Source organism: Myiozetetes cayanensis, unplaced genomic scaffold, assembly GCF_022539395.1.
Source record: "Myiozetetes cayanensis isolate MyiCay16 unplaced genomic scaffold, myiCay2020 scf12, whole genome shotgun sequence".
Classification (NCBI taxonomy): Eukaryota; Metazoa; Chordata; class Aves; order Passeriformes; family Tyrannidae; genus Myiozetetes; species Myiozetetes cayanensis.
In genome coordinates, this window is record NW_026086826.1 from 24246297 (window position 1) to 24267970 (window position 21674).

Genomic DNA, 21674 nt, shown 5'->3' on the forward strand with positions numbered 1-21674 from the left:
CCAGACCACAAACTGGCACCAGCCTGGTCCCTTGTTGCTGCGAGGAGGTGAGGACTGGCTGTAGAGAGGGCTGTCAGATCCAGGAGCTGCAGGGAAAGGAGGCAGCAGGGACAGTGGAGAGGGCAACAGGGCTGCAAAAACTACAGGAGAGCTCAGTGCTGGGCAGGACGTGCCAAGCCACCAGCTCTGCCCTGGAAGTGCTGCCGGGCAGCTGGATAAGTAACACAAGAGATCCCCCCACGCCAGAAAGTCATGCTGCTGTTTCCTGCTGAGGACAACTGCCCCAGTCATGCCAGAGCAGCCCCTGCTGAGAGATGACTCAGGGGACGGGTGTGTGCTTTCATGTCCAGTTTTATTAGTGTTGCATTAGTACCATAAAATAGTTGACGAGGTCGAGCACATTGCAGTTTGTTCCAAAAAAGGCTATTTACATGTAATCTGTCTTCATAAAAAACAACCCTAGAACCCAAACAATACAACAATGAAACAGATGGACAACTCGAGAATCTACAAAGTGGTAATGTCCTGGTCTGGACAAGCCTGGCGGCACGCAGCCCCAGGAACTGTGCTCACAGGGCGCTTCCCCACAGCCACCACATACACACAGCCGGGCAGGCAATGCACCCTGGCAGCTCTCCGGCCAAGGAGCCAAGCAGCAGCTTCCTGGATGTGGCCCCAAACTGGTGCTCTTCCTTAAGGAAGCCAGTGACCTGCTGCTTTGCAAGTGGCACATCCCCTTTCGTCCCAGTCTGTCCCAAAGCACCCAAGTGATCCTGCAGGAGCCAGCCCTGCCAGGAACATCTCCCATGGCAACACTGCTGAAGAGGCTCCAGGAAACCTGCAGGTGCTCATTTCTGGCCCTTTCCTGCCAGGTAAGCCCAGATGATACACTAAACACTACCATACAGCCATCAGCTGAGATCGAGACCGCCCACGCCGAAGGCGACAGAGGCATTGCACCCTACCTTGCTTCAAGAAAGCTCCAGGACCCCCAGTCCATTACCACTGCATGGCAGGACTGTCCTAATCCCAGCCTCTCCAATCCCCTCAGCACACCAAGCAGCAGGAGAAGGCCACCAGCTCTGCTGCCTTTTGACAGGATTTTCTTCTTTAACTTGGAAATACCAGATGCAATGCCCTCTGCCCTGGCTCTGCTGTGCTCTCTCCAGCTCACACTGCTGGTGAGAAACACAACAGGACCTGTGCTGCAATCGCAGGTTAAGCACAGGGCAGTGTAGTTTTTGGCTGAATTTGATGATGGAAAGCAAACAGGCACATCTCCTCAGCCCCAGAAACCTCCCAGCCACCTACCCCTGCCCTCTCTGCAGGATAAAGCCACAAGCTTTATCTTGTGTTCTAATTAAAGCAGCAAAACACAGCCAAAGAGACCATGGCTCTCCCCAAACTCATGTGTAATTAAGGAGAACTCTGCAGTTACCACTGCAGTGTAAATGGTAACAATTGAACTGGATGGGAACTGCAGCACTGAGCTAAAACAACCGCCCAAGATGTCCACGACATCACCAGCGCCACAGGAGAGCCAGCCCTGCTTGAGCGCTGGCAGGGCTGAAGCCCAGCCTTTGTCTCCAGGAAACTTAAGCCAGAAAACCAGGAAGCACTCAAGGTGCAACACAATGCCACAAAACCCTGCCATCTTTCATCTCCTTGCCAGTGCTGTTAAAGTAGGTCAGCGTCACGCAGCTCGGCGCGGCAGTGAGCCCGCTCCCGAGAGCTCACCTCCGAGCAAGGCGGGGGCCTTCTCCAACTGCAGCTGGAAAAGAAACCGGCTGCTTTGAGAAGCCACAGCCAGAGGAGCTGGAGAGAAAAGCTCCACAGGGAGCAGGGGCAAGCTCTGGGACACAAAGGAACAAGGACACCAGGGAACGGACACTGCTTTCAGAGGACCTCCCTTCTGGAGATCCACTCAGATGCTGCCCACCCCAGCTCCTGCCTTCGCTGTCAGACCGCACAGCTCAAAAGCCAGTCCGACTTGGGAGACAACCCCACTGCCTTTCTTCATTTTAGATGTACCTTCCCCACCCAAACTCTAGAGAGCCAAAGGCAGAGTGGTGCTGTCTCGGCTCTAAGCCATCCTTCTGCACTCACCGACTTGTAATCACCCAACCCCACAGGCTGGCACAGCTCTGCGGGGGACAGGCCCATTGCTGCCCCAGCAGCTTTCTCTCCTTCTGCAGCAGGGATCCCTCTGGTTGGTGGGGCTTGTTCCCGGCAGGGTCCCCCCAGAAACTGTTGGGGAAGCTGGGAGGGTGGGAGACCTGAGGTCAGTCACTCATTCGTGTCACCAGGTGCAAAGCCCCTTCCCAAAAAGGTCTGAGCCACATACATGCTTTGACAGTTTCCTTAGAGATAGAAATCTGTTCCTCTTCCATTAAGGGACAGAAACAGCTGCACAAAGTGGCTCCACACGATACAAGGAGAAACAACAGGGGCACAACAGCCTGATCTGAGCTGCACCACCAAATCTTCACGGCCAGCCCTTGCCTCCAGGGCCAGGAAACACCACATTCACACCCTGGGCACACAGCTGCCCCTAGGCAAGCCCAGCCTGCTACTGCTGGACTCCCTCTGGGATGACAAGGTTGAGACTTCAGGATGTTTTCTTGCATGGAAGATGCATTTCACAGCAACAACAGCATTCCACAGGGGAGAAACCCGGCAGAGACTCAAGCCCTCAGGTGTATGGAAAGTTTCCCAATGAATTTGCTTGTATAAAGTTAGACCAAAACACAAACCAACATGAAATGCAACAAGCAGAAGTGTTTCTCTCACACGTACAAACACACACACACAGAGAGTACAGCAGGGCAACACACATTTGATAGGCAGGACCCTGGAAATCCTGTCCTAGCTACCATGGTTTTTTCTTTACAGTAGGTTGAAATACAAAGAGGAGCACAGTGATGGTTCTCCCCTCACCTCCAGTAAACAAAGTTATTGCAGTCAGTCCACCCCAGCTCTGCAGCAGTAACACACTCCAGCAGAGCTGCCCGGGCTGCGTGTGGCTCCCAACGCTGGAACCCAGCCCAATGGCTCTTGTCACACCAGCGTGAGACTTGAGGAAGAAATCACAAACTGACTGATTTCCTTTACAAAGCTTTTCCTGATGCAGCAGCCTCAATAAAGATAAAGAAGTGATGTGCTTATATGCCATGCTGCCGCTGCTAGGCAATGCTATACAGTCCCGGAGCACCAGTTCAGGTCAACCAAAAACACGTGAACTGAGGGACGTGACAGATCCCAACTACAGCCAAACTTCTGCCACAGCCAAGAGCCAGCAGGCAGACCTGCCTGTGGCACAGAGTATTGCAGCTAGACAATCTGTCCTACCCAGCAGCCTGTCACCGGGCAGGAGACCGTATCCTCCTCCCCTGCGTGGTTTGAAGGGAATACCCAGCCCCTGGCCAAGTAGGTTGCACTTGGGCTGGGAAAGGGTTTTGTGAAATCAGTCGGTGAAGAAGCCCATGCTGTGAGCTCTGCCAGGCACTAGATGCAGCTCTCACCTCGTAACTCCTCACTCCCCATCAGCAGAAGGCCCATCAGAGCACACCACCACTGCCCTGCCCAAAAGAACCCGCGTGGGCCCTGCACAGAGCTGCGCAGCACAAAGCGGGTGCCCCAAGCCTTTAAAAACCCAAAGGTAGGGGATCAGACAAAAAAAAAAAAAAAAAAAAAGAGAGAGAGAGAAAAGGTTCAAAAGCATTACTGCTCTCAGAAAGTGCCTTCTGGAAATGTTCCCAGAGCTGGCCTGTCCACAGGGGTAGGACCTAAAAGGACCCATCAGAAATTTCAGGCTCTTACCCTGAAAAGCCAGAGACGTCTGTTCTTCCACACAACAAGGACACTCTGCTCTCCAAATCCCACCTGCCACCTGCTCCCAGGCAAGCTGTGGGAAGCCTGGAGAGCAAAAGGCCCAATCTGCAGCACCTTTGTCCTGCTGTCTCCTTGTAAGAGCATCCCTGGCAGCAACAAGGTGTACAAACTGAACATCAGTGCAGCCAGAGCCAAGCCAACAGATACCCTAAAATCTCAGTCCTCCATCTCACAGGACATCTTGCTGATCAAAGTGGACAGAAAACCTGTCTGGCTTCATCCTCCCTCACATCCCAACGACAGCTTCCATTGTGCACCCTGGGGCTGAAACCCCTCACAAAGCCTCAACCCATGGGCAAAGCCGTGCCAGAGAGAAAGCATATCCTGCTGGGGAAAGGATGTGATCTACCGAGAAACATTTGTGGGGAAGAATATTCAGGAAGCAGAAGTTAAGGACAATGTCCATCTCCAGAGAAGCCCACAGGAGGCTGCCTGCCCTGAGCACCCTTCATTTCTGTTACATTCCTTCCAGTTCCCATGAGGAGAGATCCTGAGTGTTGGAGGACAAGGGTCCTGAAGCCAGGCGGGGCAGTGCAGGAGGGAGATGGCAGCAGGCTCCAGGGAGCACAGTGTGGTCAGGGCAGGACACGCAGGCAGCAGACAGAGCATCCCACGCTACCTCCTGTGTGCAGTTGGACAGATGGACAGGAAGGCAGCTGGACACGCAGAGCGCCTGGCTGGCTCCCAGTCCAGCCACTACAGTGATCTATCACTCCACAGACAACGGCTCATCTTCCTGGGTTTGTTTTTTTCTTTTTTTTTTTTTTTTTTGGCAAATTAATTTTTTTCCTGTTATTTTTTATTTTATTTTATTTTTTTTAGAAAGCATTAAAAAAAATCTGCAGCTGTTAAAAAAAATCCTTTCCCTTTAGAGGCTGGACGAGGTTTTATTGACGGGTAAATAATTGGTGTGAGTATGTAAATAGCAGCGACCCCACTGACATGGTGTCCCTCTGCAGCACAGCCAGCTGTGGGGACATGGTGACTGGTTTGGTTTGGTCATTGTCACAGACCTGGGACACTGGAGTTTCTTTCTTCTTAGTGTTTCCCTAATTCCTGTTCCTGCCCAACCCTCCTCAGGCATCATGTCAGCACAAACACCTGCCTGTCCCCATGGCAGGCTCCATGCTCCAAAGGGGATCCCCTCTCCAGACCTCTCTAGCTATGCAAGTGGTTTGTTTTCCAAACTGGACTGTTGAACTCCCTCCAGACTCGCTGATCTCCCATCCTTTGGCAGCAGGAAGACAGACCGGCCACCCTTTTCTCCTAGAAATATAGAGGGAGGGGGCCAAATGTACAGTAACACACATGATCTTCTGCAAAATCCGTTTGAGCTGATCCACGGCTCCCCCAGCCCACTCACACCAATGAGGTCTCAGGTTAATAAGCAGTGCAGTTATTCAGCTATCTGCTTGTAAGTGGTAGGTGTTCTTGGGCAGGTTGCCTGCTCCTGCCAACTCCCCCACGACTTCATGTTGTCAGCACATCTATATTTAAGACTGGGTTTTTTTGCCTTTGTTTAAAGGGGTTTCCTTCCCTTGTAGTAAACTTAAGAGTTAATAGAAAAAAGTAATTCAAAAGTAATCCAAGCACATCTGTAATTAATTCTGCAGGAGAGGGCAGAGCGACGCGAGTCAGAGTTGGCACGCAGTTCCTGGCTCCTGGTGTGCAGTCCCTGGGACAGGTAGAAGGTCCCTCCGCCGAGCACAGCTAGAAGTTAGATTTGGAGTGTCCAAATATGCAGATGGGAAAGTGCTTGACGTGGGAGGACCACTGTGCTGCCAGCTGAAAGAACTTGACATCGTTCCACTCCACCCCATCGATCAGGACTGCAAGGGAGGGCAAAAAGAGAGGAGAGTTAGAAAATACAGAGGGGAAGTGGCCAACCTGGAGCAGCTTTGCTGGAAATCTCCCTGCAGTCAGCAGAGGGAGGCCTGGCCATGCACTGCTCTGCCTGACTACCCCACCCAGCTGCACACGCAGGGGAAGAAAGGCTCAGGAGTAGACCAAGTTTAGGGAGAACAGCTCAGATTGTTGTTCCAGAATTGCTCACTGACACCAGAGCTCCCCACACTGCTGATTTCAGTGTCATCTGATCCGATTGCTCAGATTTCCAAAACACACTTCATTTTCTTTTCTGGGCAAACGCACTCTTACAGAGATCAACGTCAGCCTCTCCTCACTGCCACTCTGACCAAGAGATCCACGTGTCTTAGAGGGGTGACACGTTCTGTGAGTACCTCTCACGCACACCAGCTTCAGACTGGGCCAGGATTAAGGAGGTGACCCAGGCAGATCCCTCTCTGTTGGAGATTCTCAAGTGAACAGGCTACAGGGATATTTTTGATCCTGAATGCTCAGTTCCAGTGACAGCCACTTCAGGTTTGTTTGCCAGATGAATATATGGCTGCTGCTGTGGCATGTCTGTGTGCCAGTGCCCTGCCCAGAGGAGCAGCCACACTCTCAACCAGCTGCCACCAACCAACACTTGTAACAGTTGTGCAAGAGAAATGGAGAATGAAAGGGAGGGGAATGGAGCCTGGTCCAGCCCTTGTCCTCATCCAGAGCATTGATTCAGAGGAGTTCATAGGTAAGGGAGGATTTTCCCACATCCCAGACCTATTAAAGCATCCCCCCATGCTGGATACATCCAAGCCTGTTCCCCAGAAACACCCCCATTACAATGGCACCAGAGCACAGGGTAGGACACCAGGTCAGCCCTCTGCCTGGAGGACAATCATCTGAGCCTCATCCCAGAGCCTAAGGGGATGCAAGCCATGCACTTACCACGCAGCATGTTCTGCTGATGTTTTGCTGTGCAAATCAACCTGCTGATTCCTTCAATACACTGGCTCTTTGACTCAACCTCCTTGTCTTTTGTTTTCTTGGGCAAAAACATCACTGGAAGAAAAATAAACCAGCACACAGTAAATCTATGCCACTCACAGGAGCTGCACTGACACTTGTTTGAGTTTTTGCATTTAAATATTCATGTCTGAAAATTTTAAGATCCTCTCTTCTTGTCAGGAGTCTGTCAGTGCTGAAGCACTATCACCCATACGCACAGGGGCATCTTAGCCCTAAGTGTCTCTGTGTGACGCATTTCCAGCTCATAACCCAGGCCCCAAAGGGCACCTCCTGCCCCTGAGACACCATGCAGGGAAAACATCTGCATCTGCAGGTCTGCTGCACTGACTGCAACCCAACTGGGCTGGGCTGCACAGACACCTGGAGAGCAGGAGGGGCTACAAACTGGGGGCAGCTGGTGGAGAGGGAAGGCATAAGGGAAGCTAAAAAAGGGTCCAGTTCCCTAAGAACTGTCCAAATGCATGACCAAACATGTACAGACTGGCTCCACAAATGCTGGTGGTGTTAAACACCTCTGCTGCAGGCTGGGCCAGCCCCAGGGAACAATATTTGGAGTGTCTCAGGATTGCTTCTCCCATCAGCAGACACAAAGGGTGCCATCATGGGTGGCAGCTCTGGTACCAGCAGTGCCACATCTGTGTTGGCCCAGGACTGACCTGGCTTCACAGTTATGCACCCATGTCCTGCAGCCCAGGAAGCTCTGTCAGCCTCCTCTCAGTGCCCCCAAAACCCCTGCTTCCACCAGGAGTGACTCCTAGGCTAAAGGCAGGAAGATCTTGTGAAGGACAGCTACTGGCAGCAGAACTTCCTTGCTGCTTCCTTGAAAATACTTTGCCACAGAACTGTTCTCAGTTTCAAAAATATTTCACATTACCAAGGCCAGGAACAAATACAGAATTACTGACAACTTTTGAAATGCCTTTTTTGTTAGTTTGTTTTGAGAAAATAAGCTCAAAGCCATGAGTTTAAGAAGAAGAATAAAAAAGAAAAGAGTTAAACATGAGGCTTTGAACTGGGAGCATTTCTCTTCTACCTCCTTTTGACCCACAAAGTACTCTGCACAAAAGCATAAGAGTCATAGAATTTAATTTGGAAAAGACCTCTAAGATCATCAAATCCAACTGCTGACCTAACGCTGCCAACTGGACCACTAAACGATGTCCCCAGGTGCCACATCTACACATCTTTTAAATACCTCCAAGCATGCAGGGATGGTGACTCCACCACTGCCCTGGGCAGCCTGTTTCAGTGCTTGACAATCCTTCTGGTGAAGAAATTTTTCCTAATACCCAAAGACTCCCCTGGCACAGTCCAAGGCAATTTCCTCTTATCCTGTCCCTCATTACCTAGGAGAAGAGATTGACCCCCACCTTCCTTTCAGGTAGTGATAGAGAGTGATAAAGTCTCCCTGAGCCTCTTTTTCTCCAGGCTGAACACCCCCAGCTCCCTCAGCCACTCCCATATGACTCTGCTCCAGGTTCTGGATCACCCCACTGGTCCTAGAGTGAGGGTGTGTGCAGGGAGAGAGTGGGAGGTCCTAGACTCCAGTTCAGGGGGTTCTCCTGTTTTGTCATCTCACAACAATCTGTGGTACTTGCTGGGCTATTGTCTCCTCCCCCTTTCTTTTTTTCCTTACATGCCTTTTTTATTCTCTGTGACTCTTTTGAGCTGAAGGCTCACAGGATGGGGATATCATCCCAGTAAGCATAGCTCTCCAAGTTTCCAGCACTCTGCCCCCACCTTTGCTCTTTTGGGCTATACCATCTTAGCTGTTCATCTGAAAGAGTGAACACATCCCCTTTTTACAGCACAAAGAGGAACCACCCTTTCAAACTCTATCACCTTATGTAGTCACTTCTCATCTACAGTTAGGATTTCGAGGATAAAAATATGACCAAGGTGCTGTAATGCAGGAGTGACAAGTCAAGCAGCCCTGAAGCAGCAGAACAGGGACAGCAGCACTGCATTCTTGGCCTTGGGCAGCAGCAAAGAGGTGCTGTGCCCACCTTCACCTTACCTTTTTTGTTCTTCTCTTTTGTCACAACAGTCATGGACATGGTTGGAGTGGTGGCAATCTCCCCGCTGGCAGGCAACCTGCTGACCTGGAGGGACCGGAAAGTGCATTTCAGTGTGTTTTTGGTAGTGGAGGGGTCCTTCTTCTCCGGGTCTCTCTTTCTATCCACAGGTGGAGCTGCAATCCAGTAATCCACCTGCAGGCCCATCAACTCAGCACCGAGGCCCTGGCTGGAAGACAAGAGAAGAAGGTAATTTCTTCACAGCTCTCAGCAGTTCCCCCCATCTGTGTTTTTTTTCAGAGTGGCTGGCATTCCTGGTCAAAGGATGAACACCTGGCTCTTCGGGAAATCAGGCAGTAACATTTCACAGCGAGACCCAGCAATTCCCTGAGAGATGCAGCCTGCATCACACTGCACAGGGGCATCAGCTTGGCAGCACAGAACTGCACTGAGCCAAGAGAAGTTGACCTGCTGCACAGTCATGGGGTGAGCAGTGGGAAAGCTTCCTTCCACGATGTGGAATTCAGTGACCCAGCCAGCAAAGGCAACCCCTGAGGTGTCCCAGATCACTTGGTCTTTTGAGCAGGGAAAAGAGGCTGTAAGCACTTGTCGCTGCCTCCTGAGCACTGATGAGTGACTCTGTCCAGGTGCAGCACTGCCAAAATCAACTCTGAACTGGGGTGAGCAAAGACCTGACTTACTTACATCTCCTATGTTCTTGAGCTCTTCCTGCCACCACCTGCTTCCTTTCCAGCTCAGAATAAAACAGGATCTCTACTCTCCCCAGGTCCCTGTTATGGAGGTGGCACGGGATAACTGCCTCCCCCCAAACCCTGCACTTGCTGGGGAATTCCACTGATGGAAAAATGCTCTGCCAGTCCTGTGATGCTTGCTAAACAATGGCAGATTTCAGGATATGCTCCGCTGTTGAAAACTCCCGCGTATTGTGTGGTAACAGTTGTGCATCACCAAAACAAACTGCCAGCCTTTCTTGAGCCAGAAAAGGGAAGATGAGCAACCTGGGAAATTCCAGCCCTTGCCTGCCCCTGCCTCTTGCTCCCTAACCCCAAGGGAACAGACCTATGGCTGACAGCCTATACTTCTTCCTACACAGTGACAGTCAGCGTTGAATAATACACAAGTACTAGATAAAAACCTAAATTTATCTACCAGTCCGTGTCCCCTGTTTGAGAAATGGCAATTGTTAAGGAAGATAAATCTGATCTTGAATGAAATATGCATCCCTCTGCACCACCTGTCTAATAAGAAACTCTCAAGGTTAAACAAGGACATCCTATCATTAGAGTCCTCTCAGCACTTCCTTTTGTTTGCCATTTATTCAGCTGAGAGTCAGATGGTGAGGCTGAGTTCATCTTTGATCAACAAAACCAGGTTTTAGAGTCTCAGGGCAATATTCAGAAGTGAGATTCTTTAAGGATGACGCTTTGGAGATGCTGCTTTGAGTTTAAAGACTCCTTTGCATCACATTTCTCAACTCAGTTGTAAAGACAAAGCATCCTAATGTTCACTATGCCCAAGCAGGATTTTATGTTCCATTCCCTGTTAAACATGTGGCTTCATCTTTCAGTCTGGCCAGGGCAACCTTTACTGGCAGTTTTCTAGGGGTTTCCTCCCTTTACCCCTAAAAATTTCAGCTAAGCCAGAACTTTAATATTATCTATAGGTGAAGTCTCCTTGCAGTTCTGATATACTTTCAGGCACACACATGAATGGCAACTGCAGTTCCACTATGTTACCTCACAACTTCCAGCTCTCCCTTCACAGAGAAAGGGGTCAGCTCCTTCAAGAGTCACTCTGACCTTACACTCACCCAGTCATTGAAAACATGAGAATCATGAGGAATTAGACTGGCTCCCACATGTATTAGGGTCAGTAATTTCTTTGACTATATATGTCCTCAAGAGAATCCAGTGTCAAAGAGAAAATACCAGCATGTGGAAATAACAAACCTACCCAAATGGCTGCCACAATGGTTCAGCAGAACCAGGGTTTCTGCCAGACTAGCAGAAACAAGGCTGCCCCTTGTAGTCCCACTGTGTCTGACCTTGGGACATGCAGCCTTCCCACTGAGTGTGAGATAACCCCTGCCCTCCCCAGCTCCTTGTCAGTCAGCAAGGACATGGTGACTCCAGAGGCGAAAGAGGTGAAGGGGAAAGGTGACAGCTTTGAGTGTTTGCTAAGGATGAAGATGGGTTTTCCTTTAGAGACTCTCTCTCATGCATATGCCAGATAAGCAGCCAAGGGGGCTGTGAGGAGACAAAACATGGTTTACCTTGAGGACGAGAAGCTGCCTGTAACAGATGGTGAGGAAGGGGGTGTGGGGGAGGCTTCTTTCACAGCAGGAGATACAGAAGGTGGGGTAGAAGAAAGGACACTGGAGCTTGAGGGAGCTGCATCATCAGAGTCACCTTAAAAAAAGGAAATCAAACTGTTTGGGTTTGTCTCACAGCCCAGCACACGCACACCAGGATAGCTCAGTCTCCTTGCCCACGCTGCTGCTGCACAGGTTTTGCTCACAGCTCAATCCAGAGATCAGCCAGCCCACCAGTTTTGATGGCCTCCACACTTCAACCACCAGGCTTTCTATGTTTGGGTACAAGGCAGGCACAGACTTTCACACTCCTCTGGGCTCCCCATGCGGCATCAGCTATCCTAGGGTTTGCTCCCAGCTGATTTTAAGCCTCCTGCACAGTCAGAGCCCAGCCCACTGATCTCTGATGGGAATCTCCCCCTGCAACCACTGCAGGGCAGCAGCACTCTTAGAATGCAGTACCTCTGGGCTGATCACTGGGACCTCCCCATTCCATCTGCTTCCACCCTCCACAACAACCAAGGCATTATTCCCTTCACTTCAGCCCTCTGGAATGGAGGGATCACTGTGGCCACAAGGAGTAACCCACAGAAGGGCTGCCCCCACACACAAACCTATGTGTAACCCAGGCCACAAGAATCTGGGTTTAACGGTGAAGCAATACAAGAAACAATGCCAACAGATGAGGGAAACAATAATCCTGACTGGTAGTGTGCATGAAGGAGGAAAAAATAAATTCACATTGACAAAACAGCACTACCCCATATCCATGTGTGTAAGCAGGCAGTATGGTCTAAATCATCTTGCACTGCCCCATTAAAAAATAAAAGGGTCTAAATTTTGCCCATCCTGAAGTGCCCAGTGTAAGGCACATGTCTGAGATTGATTTTATTTGGCAATTGAGCCCAGAGTAGGGAGACAGGCATGAACTTCTGATGAACTGCCTCCCCATTTTGGAGAAGGAACCTCAAACAACCATAGCAGTGAATCCATACCACTGAAAAGACATGAGAAAAAGGGGTGTTTGCACAAATGTCAGTGGAGTTTCCCTGGATGAGAGTGTGGGAATTTCATCTGGCCTGAAGCTCCTTATAAAGTAACAAGAAAAATGGCCTCTCTCAACTGAGAGGGCTCTCATTCTGCAGATAAGCCACTGGGAGTCAAAGCAGTGGAACTGGGAGCCAATAAAATCCAATTCCACCTCACAGCACTCCACAACATCAGCAATGGACAACTTGTTCAGCCTGTGAAGTCAGACTCCCACCACCTGTAGGATACAGAAGGCACACAGGATGCTCATTACCTGATGTTGCAGAAGATTGTTCCACTATTCCAACCTTCACCACCTAAAGGGGGCAAAACAGAAGAGCTCTGTGAAACACAAATCCCCTGAACATCAGGAACCCACAACCCCAAACCTAAGCTCATCAAACCTAAGCAGTCCCTTGGCACTGTCCCTGCAGTCAGAGTAGCTGAAGTAAGTGGAAAAAGTGGACTCTTCTAAGAGCTGGGCAGGTTCCAGCAGTGTCCAGACAAGCAGTACCAGCTCACAGCCCTTCCCTGACCTATACAAAGGACAGCAGAGACCCTATGGAGCTGTTACAGACCTGACACACTGAACAGTTCACCATCAGCCCCAAGCTATGGCAACTACAGTGCCTGTGACACCTGTGGGAACGGGCCAGGGAGGAGAAAGGGACATACATAAATATCCCTTCAGCACTGCTAATTACAGACACGTTGTTTCCACTGCTGAAGTGTGGCCACTTCCAGGGCGCAGCATAGCTGGGGTTTGTTAGGAAACCACAGAAGCAATAAAGTACAGTTTCTGCTCAGAGTTTTCTAAGCTCTAAACAAGGGAAGTGGCAGGCAAAGAAGATAAAACTCCTAGCAAAGCCTCTGGATGCAGATATGGACAAACTACCACATGGACAGGTCAGAACGATCCAAATCACACAGTAATGAGGGTACAAATGTGTGTGGCCAACCACCAGCTAGTACATTAAGATTAATGATAAATGCCACTGGTGATAACTTGTGGAACAGAACATGCTACAAACAAGCTCCCAAGAACACAATATGCCTAGAAAGATAAAATGCCCCTTGGTGATACAAAAATAAGGACCTTCTGTAGTGATCATCTGCTGTGGTGCACAGGGATCATTCCTCTTAACACAGCAGAGACCCTTCTTAAGGTCCTTAAGAAACCTGTATCCAGGGTTAATGTCTACCCTATGTAAATGTTGACAAATGGAAAAGAGCTGCAAAGGGAGTTCAAGTCAATAAAACCTGCTTTAGAACAAGAAATGATGCCACACCATCTGTTTAGTTTGAAAATAGAAGGTCCTTAAGTTCAGACATGACCATGTCTGGACCGCACCTCTGGAGAGAATATTTCTATGGTATGGGATCAAAAAAAAAAAAAAAAAAAAGGACTTCATATTATAAGCAGAAAATTTTGAAGAGTTTTGAGGGTGGGGAGAGGTATGCTGATCTTGGAGAGCTGTCAGGCTTTCTGGTGGATTCTCTGTCAGATCCAGTCTTGGAAAAGCCATCATGAACTCAGCAGTGAGTACTGAGGCTCCCTGAGGCGTTACTGCCTTGGGAGAAAGAGGCTGCAGCTCAGGATGGCAAGTCTCTGTCCAAAGGGCAACAAATCAGACTCTGGAGTCCAGCAGTCATTTGTGCTGTATGTTTTAAACACCAAGAGGATGTTTCAGAGACTGTCTGAACTGGTTGTGAGCAAGAGGAGGCAAGGCAGAAGAGTTAGGCAAGACAAGCAACACAGGAAGCTGCCCACAGCCACCTTAATCTGCAAGCCAGACAGGAATCTTCTCTGGCCTTTTCCTCCTTGCTGGCTGACTGAAGATGCTCGAGTTCAGACACATGGGAGGAACACAAACACATTCCCTTCCCTCCATCCAGGGAGGCCCTCAAGGCCGCTGCAGTTCCAACACGCTTCCATCCAGGAACATGTCAGCAGCCAGCCTCCCTTCCTTTCAGGAAGAGGCACATCCTGTTAACTCTCCTGGACACCGACTGTCAGCACAACGCAGTGCAGACCACGCAGCCTCTCCACCTGCCCCCAGCCCCTTGTGAGGCTCCACTCCCACCACTTCAGAGCCCGGATGAGCAGCAAGGCACTGCCCTGCTCACTTCTGGGTTCCAAGCAGGTTGCAGCTGAGGGAAAGAGCCTCGGTGTTCATGTCCAGCCTCAGACTTTGTGAGACATCTGCAATTGGCCTTTCAGAGTCTCTTTATGTGTGTTTCATGGGGAATTACTGTGTCAGGAACACTTCAGAAGCGAGAGCATGCACAGCACTGATTTGACCCTCATCACCAGCTGACACAGGAAGTCAGTCTGCTTTCAAGGCAAATTTTTGGGGGGTTCCCACTTCCACCACTTTCAGACAATCACGTCCAGACTGGAAAAGTAGTGCTAATGTCAGGACAACGATCATTTTAGAGCAACTTGATAAACACTTTGAGCCCCATTTGCTTACATGTAACACAGAACTAAATCATTCTCAAAGAAAAGCTTTACAGAGCCATGAGACAAGTTTGGGAGCTTCCATGCCCTTCTGGCCTTTTCATATTACTTGGAAAGGTGAAACAGCTGTTTTATAAAAACAATTCTTCACTAGAAATTGCAGTTCATGGGATGGGCAAGATCGAGCAAAGCCATCAGCAGGGAACAAATTGGGAAGATGTGTGTTCTTGGGAATAATGCAGGGAGAGATTCTCACTCTGAGGAGACACATGAGTGAAAGCAGGGTCAGCCTGAGGGCAAGAGAGGCTGAGCTCTTTAAATGCCTTGGGATTTCGGATTAGCTCTGACGACAGGGACACAAACGGGAGTGCACACCAGTCAGCTTAACACAGAGCAGGCAGAGCAAGGCAACCAGCATGCAAGAAAGAGAAGCTACAAGACAGCAGCAAAAACCGTGAAGAGGACATCCAATAACTGAAGAGCAGCCAGGGGATTCCTTTTTAGTTGCAGGTCAATGACTTTGTACCTAAAACTTAATGAATTGAAGAGTTTGATCAAATAAGGGGAGAGAGCTAGAAAAGGCAAAGGACACAGCGCATGAAGCACACGGACAGAAGAACAAACACGGCCCTGCCTAGATACTCTGCAATTGGCCACCTCATCTGGGAACAATTAAAGATAATGACAGGAGGGAAAACTAGGGACTACTATTCCAAATACATGTTCACATAATAAAATGCATTAAATAGCTCTGCCCCAGACTCAAACTTAACAGTGGTATAAATTAACTCCATGGAGGGATGTACTACCCACATCCCAGGAGTGGATGGGGTATTAAGAGGACTGGTTTCTGTTCGTGACATGCACACAGAGGACTGACAGTAGAAGAGCAAATTTGGACAAAACAATCAGCCAGAGCAATGCTGGGCACAGCATCCCTGTGATCAGATTTCCAGGGACACGTCACTTTCACGTCTGAAGTAAACTACACCCTGTAGTTTGTTGAGGGATCTTAGAGGTTTGCTTACATACCAGGCAGTTGCATCCAACCATTGGATTCTCATGCTGATATTCTGCCTCAGAGCACCCAACGGCTTCTGCTCTACTCCAGAAACCAGGTTAAGTTCAGGTTAACACTTACAGACTTATTCTAGTTGACTTGAGACAGCGTAACTACGACAACACTCACCCCGACAAAGGGAATGAACTTCTGTGAAGATTCTTCGTCAGGGCTAAAGGCAAAGAGAAAAGACTCGTTAGCAGCTTTGCTTCCACCCCAGTCACGATACTCACTTTATACGGTGCATTCCAGCATGCAGCAGGGACGGACAGTATGCAAGCGCCAGTCCAACGCTCCTCTCAAGGCCCCCTGCCAGCACGCCAAGAGTCTGCATGGGTGGGGAGGAGCACGCAGCCTACGGCATGTCCCTCGGGGAACAGTCTCTTCCTCCCTCCCTCACGCTTGACAGAGAAACATGCTTTGATGGCATGGCAGTCATCACAGACACACGGCCTCCTACTGCGAGGAAATGGATCTCGGTGCCACAACAACACGGAGAACTGTGCGTTACTTACTAGTCCCCGAAGCGCTCTGCACGCACGGCCTTCCCGCGTCCCACCTTTGGAGCCACGTGCCATACCTTGCACATCCCAGCACCGCTAAAGCAGTTAGCCTGCCACGGGGTTACAAGCCGTGACACGTGGTTACTTGTAAAGCACTGGCAAGGACGTGCTCACACACCCTCCCACACACACACACGCGTGCCCCAGGCCGCTGGGAGCTCACAGTCCCTTCCACAGGCACACACCGGGCAGGTCAGGGCACCAGAGCACACCGGGCAGGTCAGGGCACCAGCCCAAGAACTGCAAACAGCTAAACCAAACCGAACGAGAGGCACGCCATGTCCCAGAAACAACTGAAGACAATGCACACACTTGGAAAGCCCCTCCTGCTCTGGCCCTGCCCGGGATTCAGAAGCCAGAGGGTGGAGAAGGGCCAGCAACAAAGGTCACAGTCAAACCTAGAAGGAACTAGGGAAAGACTCAACAAACACAAGAGGAGTAAGATCGGAGTGAGGAAGGCAGGCTGAAAGGGCCTGCAGAGCCACTGCTCCCTTCGAGGGTGACAGAGGTTAAGATGGACCCACAGGGTAAGGAGCAGGACCACAGGAGCACATCCACATGTTCCAAGGAACTACAGTTCAGTAGCAGAAGTGATTGCAAGGGCAAGACACTCATTTCTCAGTGACCAAGCACAGGAAACAGGGAGGAAGCAGACAAACACTGAGACTTCTCATGTTTCTCTTTCTGTGCATCCCTCAGTGCTCACAGAAAAACCATACAGAATTTAGCTTGTGGCAGCATGACTACTTCAGGAACACAGATGTTTCTGTGCTGTTTCCAGCATAGACTGGAAATGCACCAAATACACAAAGGTTGTCAACCACTGTGTGATTAGCACAGGCTGGACACTTTCCTCTAAGACTCATGGAAAGAATGGCACAGAACTGCAGTGAATGTGACTCAGCCAGAGCTCCCTCCTGGTCCAAAGCAGAATGTGATTTTGCAAACGGCCTCTTAGGCTCAGCTCTTCTTATCCATTCCTAGGGCAAAACATAGGGCTTTACTCCCTTCCTACCTCACAGAGCCAGGCACTGCACCCCTTCATTCTTCACCCAGGACAAAGTGACCAAGTCCCTGATTCTGTGTTGGAAGGCAGAAAGGTCACATCTTTGCAAACACAGCTGCAGGCCCCCAGCAAACACATCTCCTGCAAACATGGTATCCCCACCTCCGGTTTTGCAAAGGGAAATGAGAAAACCACTGAGCTGTTGGGAGCAGCACAGAACAGAGGTTCAGCTTTCTTCTCGTTCCTTGAGCTCCATGGGCTGAGAAGCAGGCAGAAAGCGAGTCCTGCTGACCAAGTGAGGGAAGCACAATAGTTGCCCAGTCACGGCTCAGCTACTTATAGCTTTACTCCGAGCTCTCAAAAGACAAACCATGCCCAATTCCAGCAGAAAACTCATTCTTGTTCCCCTTGGGAGCTCTGACTCCCGCTGTGGAGAGCTCAGAGGCAATTCTGAAATAAATCATGGCTTCAGTCACCATTTATCACAGCTCACAATGATGCACAGGCTGTTCCTGAAGCAATCCAGCTGGATTTCAGCTCAGCTAGCCTAGTCCTGTCACACGTCCTCTTGAGAACTCTGATCTTGCACATGTACCTCTGAAAACACAGCTTTTCAAAACAGTTGCTCTTCGTGTGGATGAAAGGAAAGATGAGATGATCGTGCTTGTTCTCCACGTCCTCTTTCATGCTCTTTCACAATTCTTGTTCTTCAGGATCCCAAGATCCCACAATATTAATCCAGAATCCTTTCACTTTCGTAACAGCCTCTTCAACTCCTCCTACCACAGCCCTGCAATGAAAAATATCCCCTGTTCCTGGAAAGGCAGCTCCCCCTTATTACCTTGGCTGCACAGATTACCAGGCTGCAGAGCTTTAACCCCACAGCCATATCCAAGGCTTTACTTTTACCCACAGGGCTTCTGAAGGTCCTGGTGCCTCAGATGTAATTTAAAGCCAGACCTGACCCTGGGTTGTGATTTCCAACAGCGTTATTGATATTTCACGTCTCTAATTCTGGGGGAAAAAAACCCTCGTACAACAAAAACCACAAACCAACAAATTCTAGAGGACAACAAAAGCCAGAGAGGCTAGAAAGAAAATCTTTATCTGGATTTTGGAGCTGTCTCATTACTATTCTTGCTTGGGCAAAATCCATCTACCTGTAATCAGTGCCTCAAAGGTAGCCTGGCCAGAAATGGACTTGCATGCTCCCTCCCTACCCCAAGAAATTCATTCAGATTAAGACATATATCCAGATTTATGTTTTAGCACTCTTAGAAAGGAGAAGCTGTACCACCAGGAGTCAGTCACCTGACAAACAGAAGGAATAACATCTTTCAATGTACAAGCTAAACTGCAAAGCACTTGGATATTACAGTAAGGGAGACTGAATTACCACTTAGAGCAGTTACACCACTTATTAGCCTTCTAGTAAGATTCCATTTAAAATTTAAGCAATCCAAAACAGATTCAAATGAAGCCAAACACCTGTGATTTTGTAGCAGGAGGGTCTCAGACACTACCTTTATTCCAGACAAGTCCTGAAGCAGGGCAACAGGAAAGGGGGGACTTTTATCACCTCTGAGACACTTCAGACCAGGCACTACCAACAACTGCCCAAGGTTTACTTTTGGTATGAAGCATTATCACCAGGCAGGTGCAGCTGTATGCTGGCCAACACTGTCCCAGTTCCACCAAGTCTCCAGTGGTCAAGCCGAAAAAGGGACAAAGCAACTCCAGGTCCCCACGACACATCAGACGAGTCACCTCTCAACCTTCCCAAAAGCCTCCCATACAGCACTCTTCACATTCCTACAGAGAGCTGGACATATTTAACAGGACACCCAGCCTTTCCCGAGCCTTGATTCTCCTCTGCTGCACTGCTTGGCCAGGCCAAGGGCACAGTGAACTCCTGCTGTGTTTCCATCAGCTGCCCGAGGAGGTTCCTAAAGCAACCAGATGGATGACATGGGCTCTGCTGAGCCAGAGGAGAGAACAGGGCCATCTTTGGACTTGATGATCTCGGAGCTCTCTTCCAACCCAGTTAATTCCATGATTCTATGATTTACCAGCTGCGTTCATGTTCAGCGACTTTGAGAAGCAGACCTCAGAGCAATGACCCGGACTCTGCAGAGCCTCCAAGACACACAGCAGGCAGAAAGCAGTGTTACCCCTGCTTCCTATTGGCCAGGAACACTCCAACCCCAGGCAACTGTGGGAGCAAAAGCTGGGAAGTGCTCTACAGGAAGAGTGAAGAGCTTTTGGTAAACCAGGCAGGAAATGACCCAGCCTTTGTCCTGCCAAGTGAACAATGCTTCCATTTCCAACAGCAAGCTGCTTCCCAGATTCATGCAAGGGCTATCCAGAAGCCACATGGCATGAGCTGTGCTGGGCACTGAATTACAGTGGGTGACACCAGCCCAGGCTCACAGAGCTGATCAGCAATCCAGCACCGGGAATGAGTGTCTGGTGAGCCTCAGATCTCAAATACCACAGTGTCTCTTTCAGGAAAACAATCAACATCAATGAGACACCCCTCCCAGTGAGAAGCCCACCTCACCACCATGGTCCCAGCACCCCAGATGATGCCTGGGCTGCACTGTTCCTTGACAGTTCCGTAACCAGTACCCAGAGCTCACAGACAAAGTCAGTCACCCAGTGTAACACAGAGGAGCTGCAATGGCAATTCATTTCCTTCTTGAACCTCCCCCTTCCTCATTGCCAGCCCCCCTGATTTCAGGTAAGGTCAGCAGATGCTCCAGAAGAACAGGACAAAGCTTTGGCACCATTGCAGTCCATCACAGGCAGCACATGCGCCAACCTTTCGCCATGACAAACAGAACAAGGGGACGGGAGGGAGAGTGGAGGGAGGTCAAAATAGGGATAGCTGGCAGTAAAGTTATGAAGCAGCTCATCACATACAGCTACGTCCTAAAGACTGGCTTGGCTTTCCTTGGACCACTAGGACTTGTTTAACAGAGCAAATGCTAGGATTCTGGGAGATTTCTCTTGCAATGAATTTGTAGGTAGTGCTGCTATTTCTGCATAGACCACTGCATCAAAAGCTGGACTTGGAGAAGCCATTCGCCTCTGGCCTCAAGGGAGAGGGAGCTGCAGTAACTTTGTGAGCTGAGAATGAAATAACCAATGCCCAATTATCATATGATTTGAAGGATGGGACCCTGCAGAGCAAGGGGGTCTTGGAGGCAGCTCAGAGAGCACAACTCCACTGCTAGCACACATCTGTCTTCTCTTTCTTAAGCTCAAAGAAGTCCCATACATTTGGGATAGCCTACCAGTAAGAGACTAGTCTTTACTTTTTTTGATTACAGGGAGGAGGTTTGCTGGTCTGCACTCAGACACTGCACAGCTGAACCCCACCCTGAGCCACTGAGTGCCACCTACAGCACTCCAGTTCTAACAGATGGGAACTGAAAAGCCTTTTCTCAGTTCTGATCCTTTTGGGGCTACACAGTATCCGCTGATAGCCAAGAAAAAGGCAAGAAAAAACCATACCTTCTCCATGTTTTACTGCTCAAACCTACTCTCTCAGTAACTCCTTCGTTCCCATTCAATTTACATGCTGGGAACCCAAATGTGTGGTCCACAGGCACAGCAGTCACTTTCAGTTACACATTCTGCCAGCAGATGCCATGGTTTCAAAGCAGTGAGCAGAATTTAACCTAAAGCACAAACTGTGCATCCCAGATCCGCAGGAACTGTTAAACAAGGCACAAAAGACCAGTTCACTGGGAAAAGAGATAGGAGATGGGAGAGGGAACCTAAAAGGAACTGATACCTTAAGGTAAAATCAAAATGAAAGCTCTTTTTCCTTTTCAGGAAGCAACCAAAGAAAAAGATAAATGTGTTATTATACTTACAACAAAGTGATGCATTCATTTAGATAGTGCTAACGGAGACACAATTTCTGTGTTGTTTTTCACAATACCCTCCCCTAAGCTGCTGCCAATGAGAGAGACAGGCATTTCTAAAGGAAGGCACACCGGGAGACAACTGCCCATGCTCCATGGGAGAGCCTGTTCCTCTGACTCACTCTGGTTTGCTCACGGGGTACTGACCTGAACCCAGTAGTTATTTTAAAGGGGACACACAGAGACAGTGAGAGATTGCCAGCTGTGCCAGTCTGACTACGAGTCTCAGCCACCTCTCTTCCCAGTAGCCTTCTGCAGGGTTTGAGCCTGACTTAAACCTATCAACAGCTCCAGGCATGGCACCAGAGTCCAAAGGATGTAAAATCCAAACGGATCAGACCAGCCTGCCAAAGCTGTCACACACACTGCTGGGAGGACTAAGGGCATGTGTTGCTCAAGTGCATTTCAGATGCTTTTCAACAAAGTACTGAATCGAACTTTATGGGCACATTAGAAACTCAAAATTATTAAATGTGTTGTTAATGACAAAAACTAATCTGCAACAGAATGGAGGAGG

General features: G+C 49.4%; 1 protein-coding gene across 10 annotated transcripts in view; it reads right to left on the reverse strand.

The window, feature by feature from the left end:
- Window positions 1–333: 333 nt before the first annotated feature.
- The window catches only part of PACS2 (phosphofurin acidic cluster sorting protein 2), a 78749-nt gene continuing 57408 nt past the window's right edge, over window positions 334–21674 (reverse strand). For 6 of the 10 annotated variants that reach the window (XM_050306772.1, XM_050306771.1, XM_050306770.1 and 3 more), the window contains exons 19-25: window positions 21025–21057; window positions 15786–15828; window positions 12410–12452; window positions 11068–11203; window positions 8777–9003; window positions 6679–6792; window positions 334–5720 (exon numbers count right to left, since the gene is read on the reverse strand). In XM_050306772.1, the coding sequence (XP_050162729.1) occupies window positions 5602–5720; window positions 6679–6792; window positions 8777–9003; window positions 11068–11203; window positions 12410–12452; window positions 15786–15828; window positions 21025–21057 (715 nt within the window). In that variant the 3' untranslated portion in view covers window positions 334–5601. The remainder of the gene's footprint in view (window positions 5721–6678; window positions 6793–8776; window positions 9004–11067; window positions 11204–12409; window positions 12453–15785; window positions 15829–21024; window positions 21058–21674) is intronic. The other 4 variants (XM_050306777.1, XM_050306776.1, XM_050306775.1 and 1 more) reach the window with 1 other exon arrangement.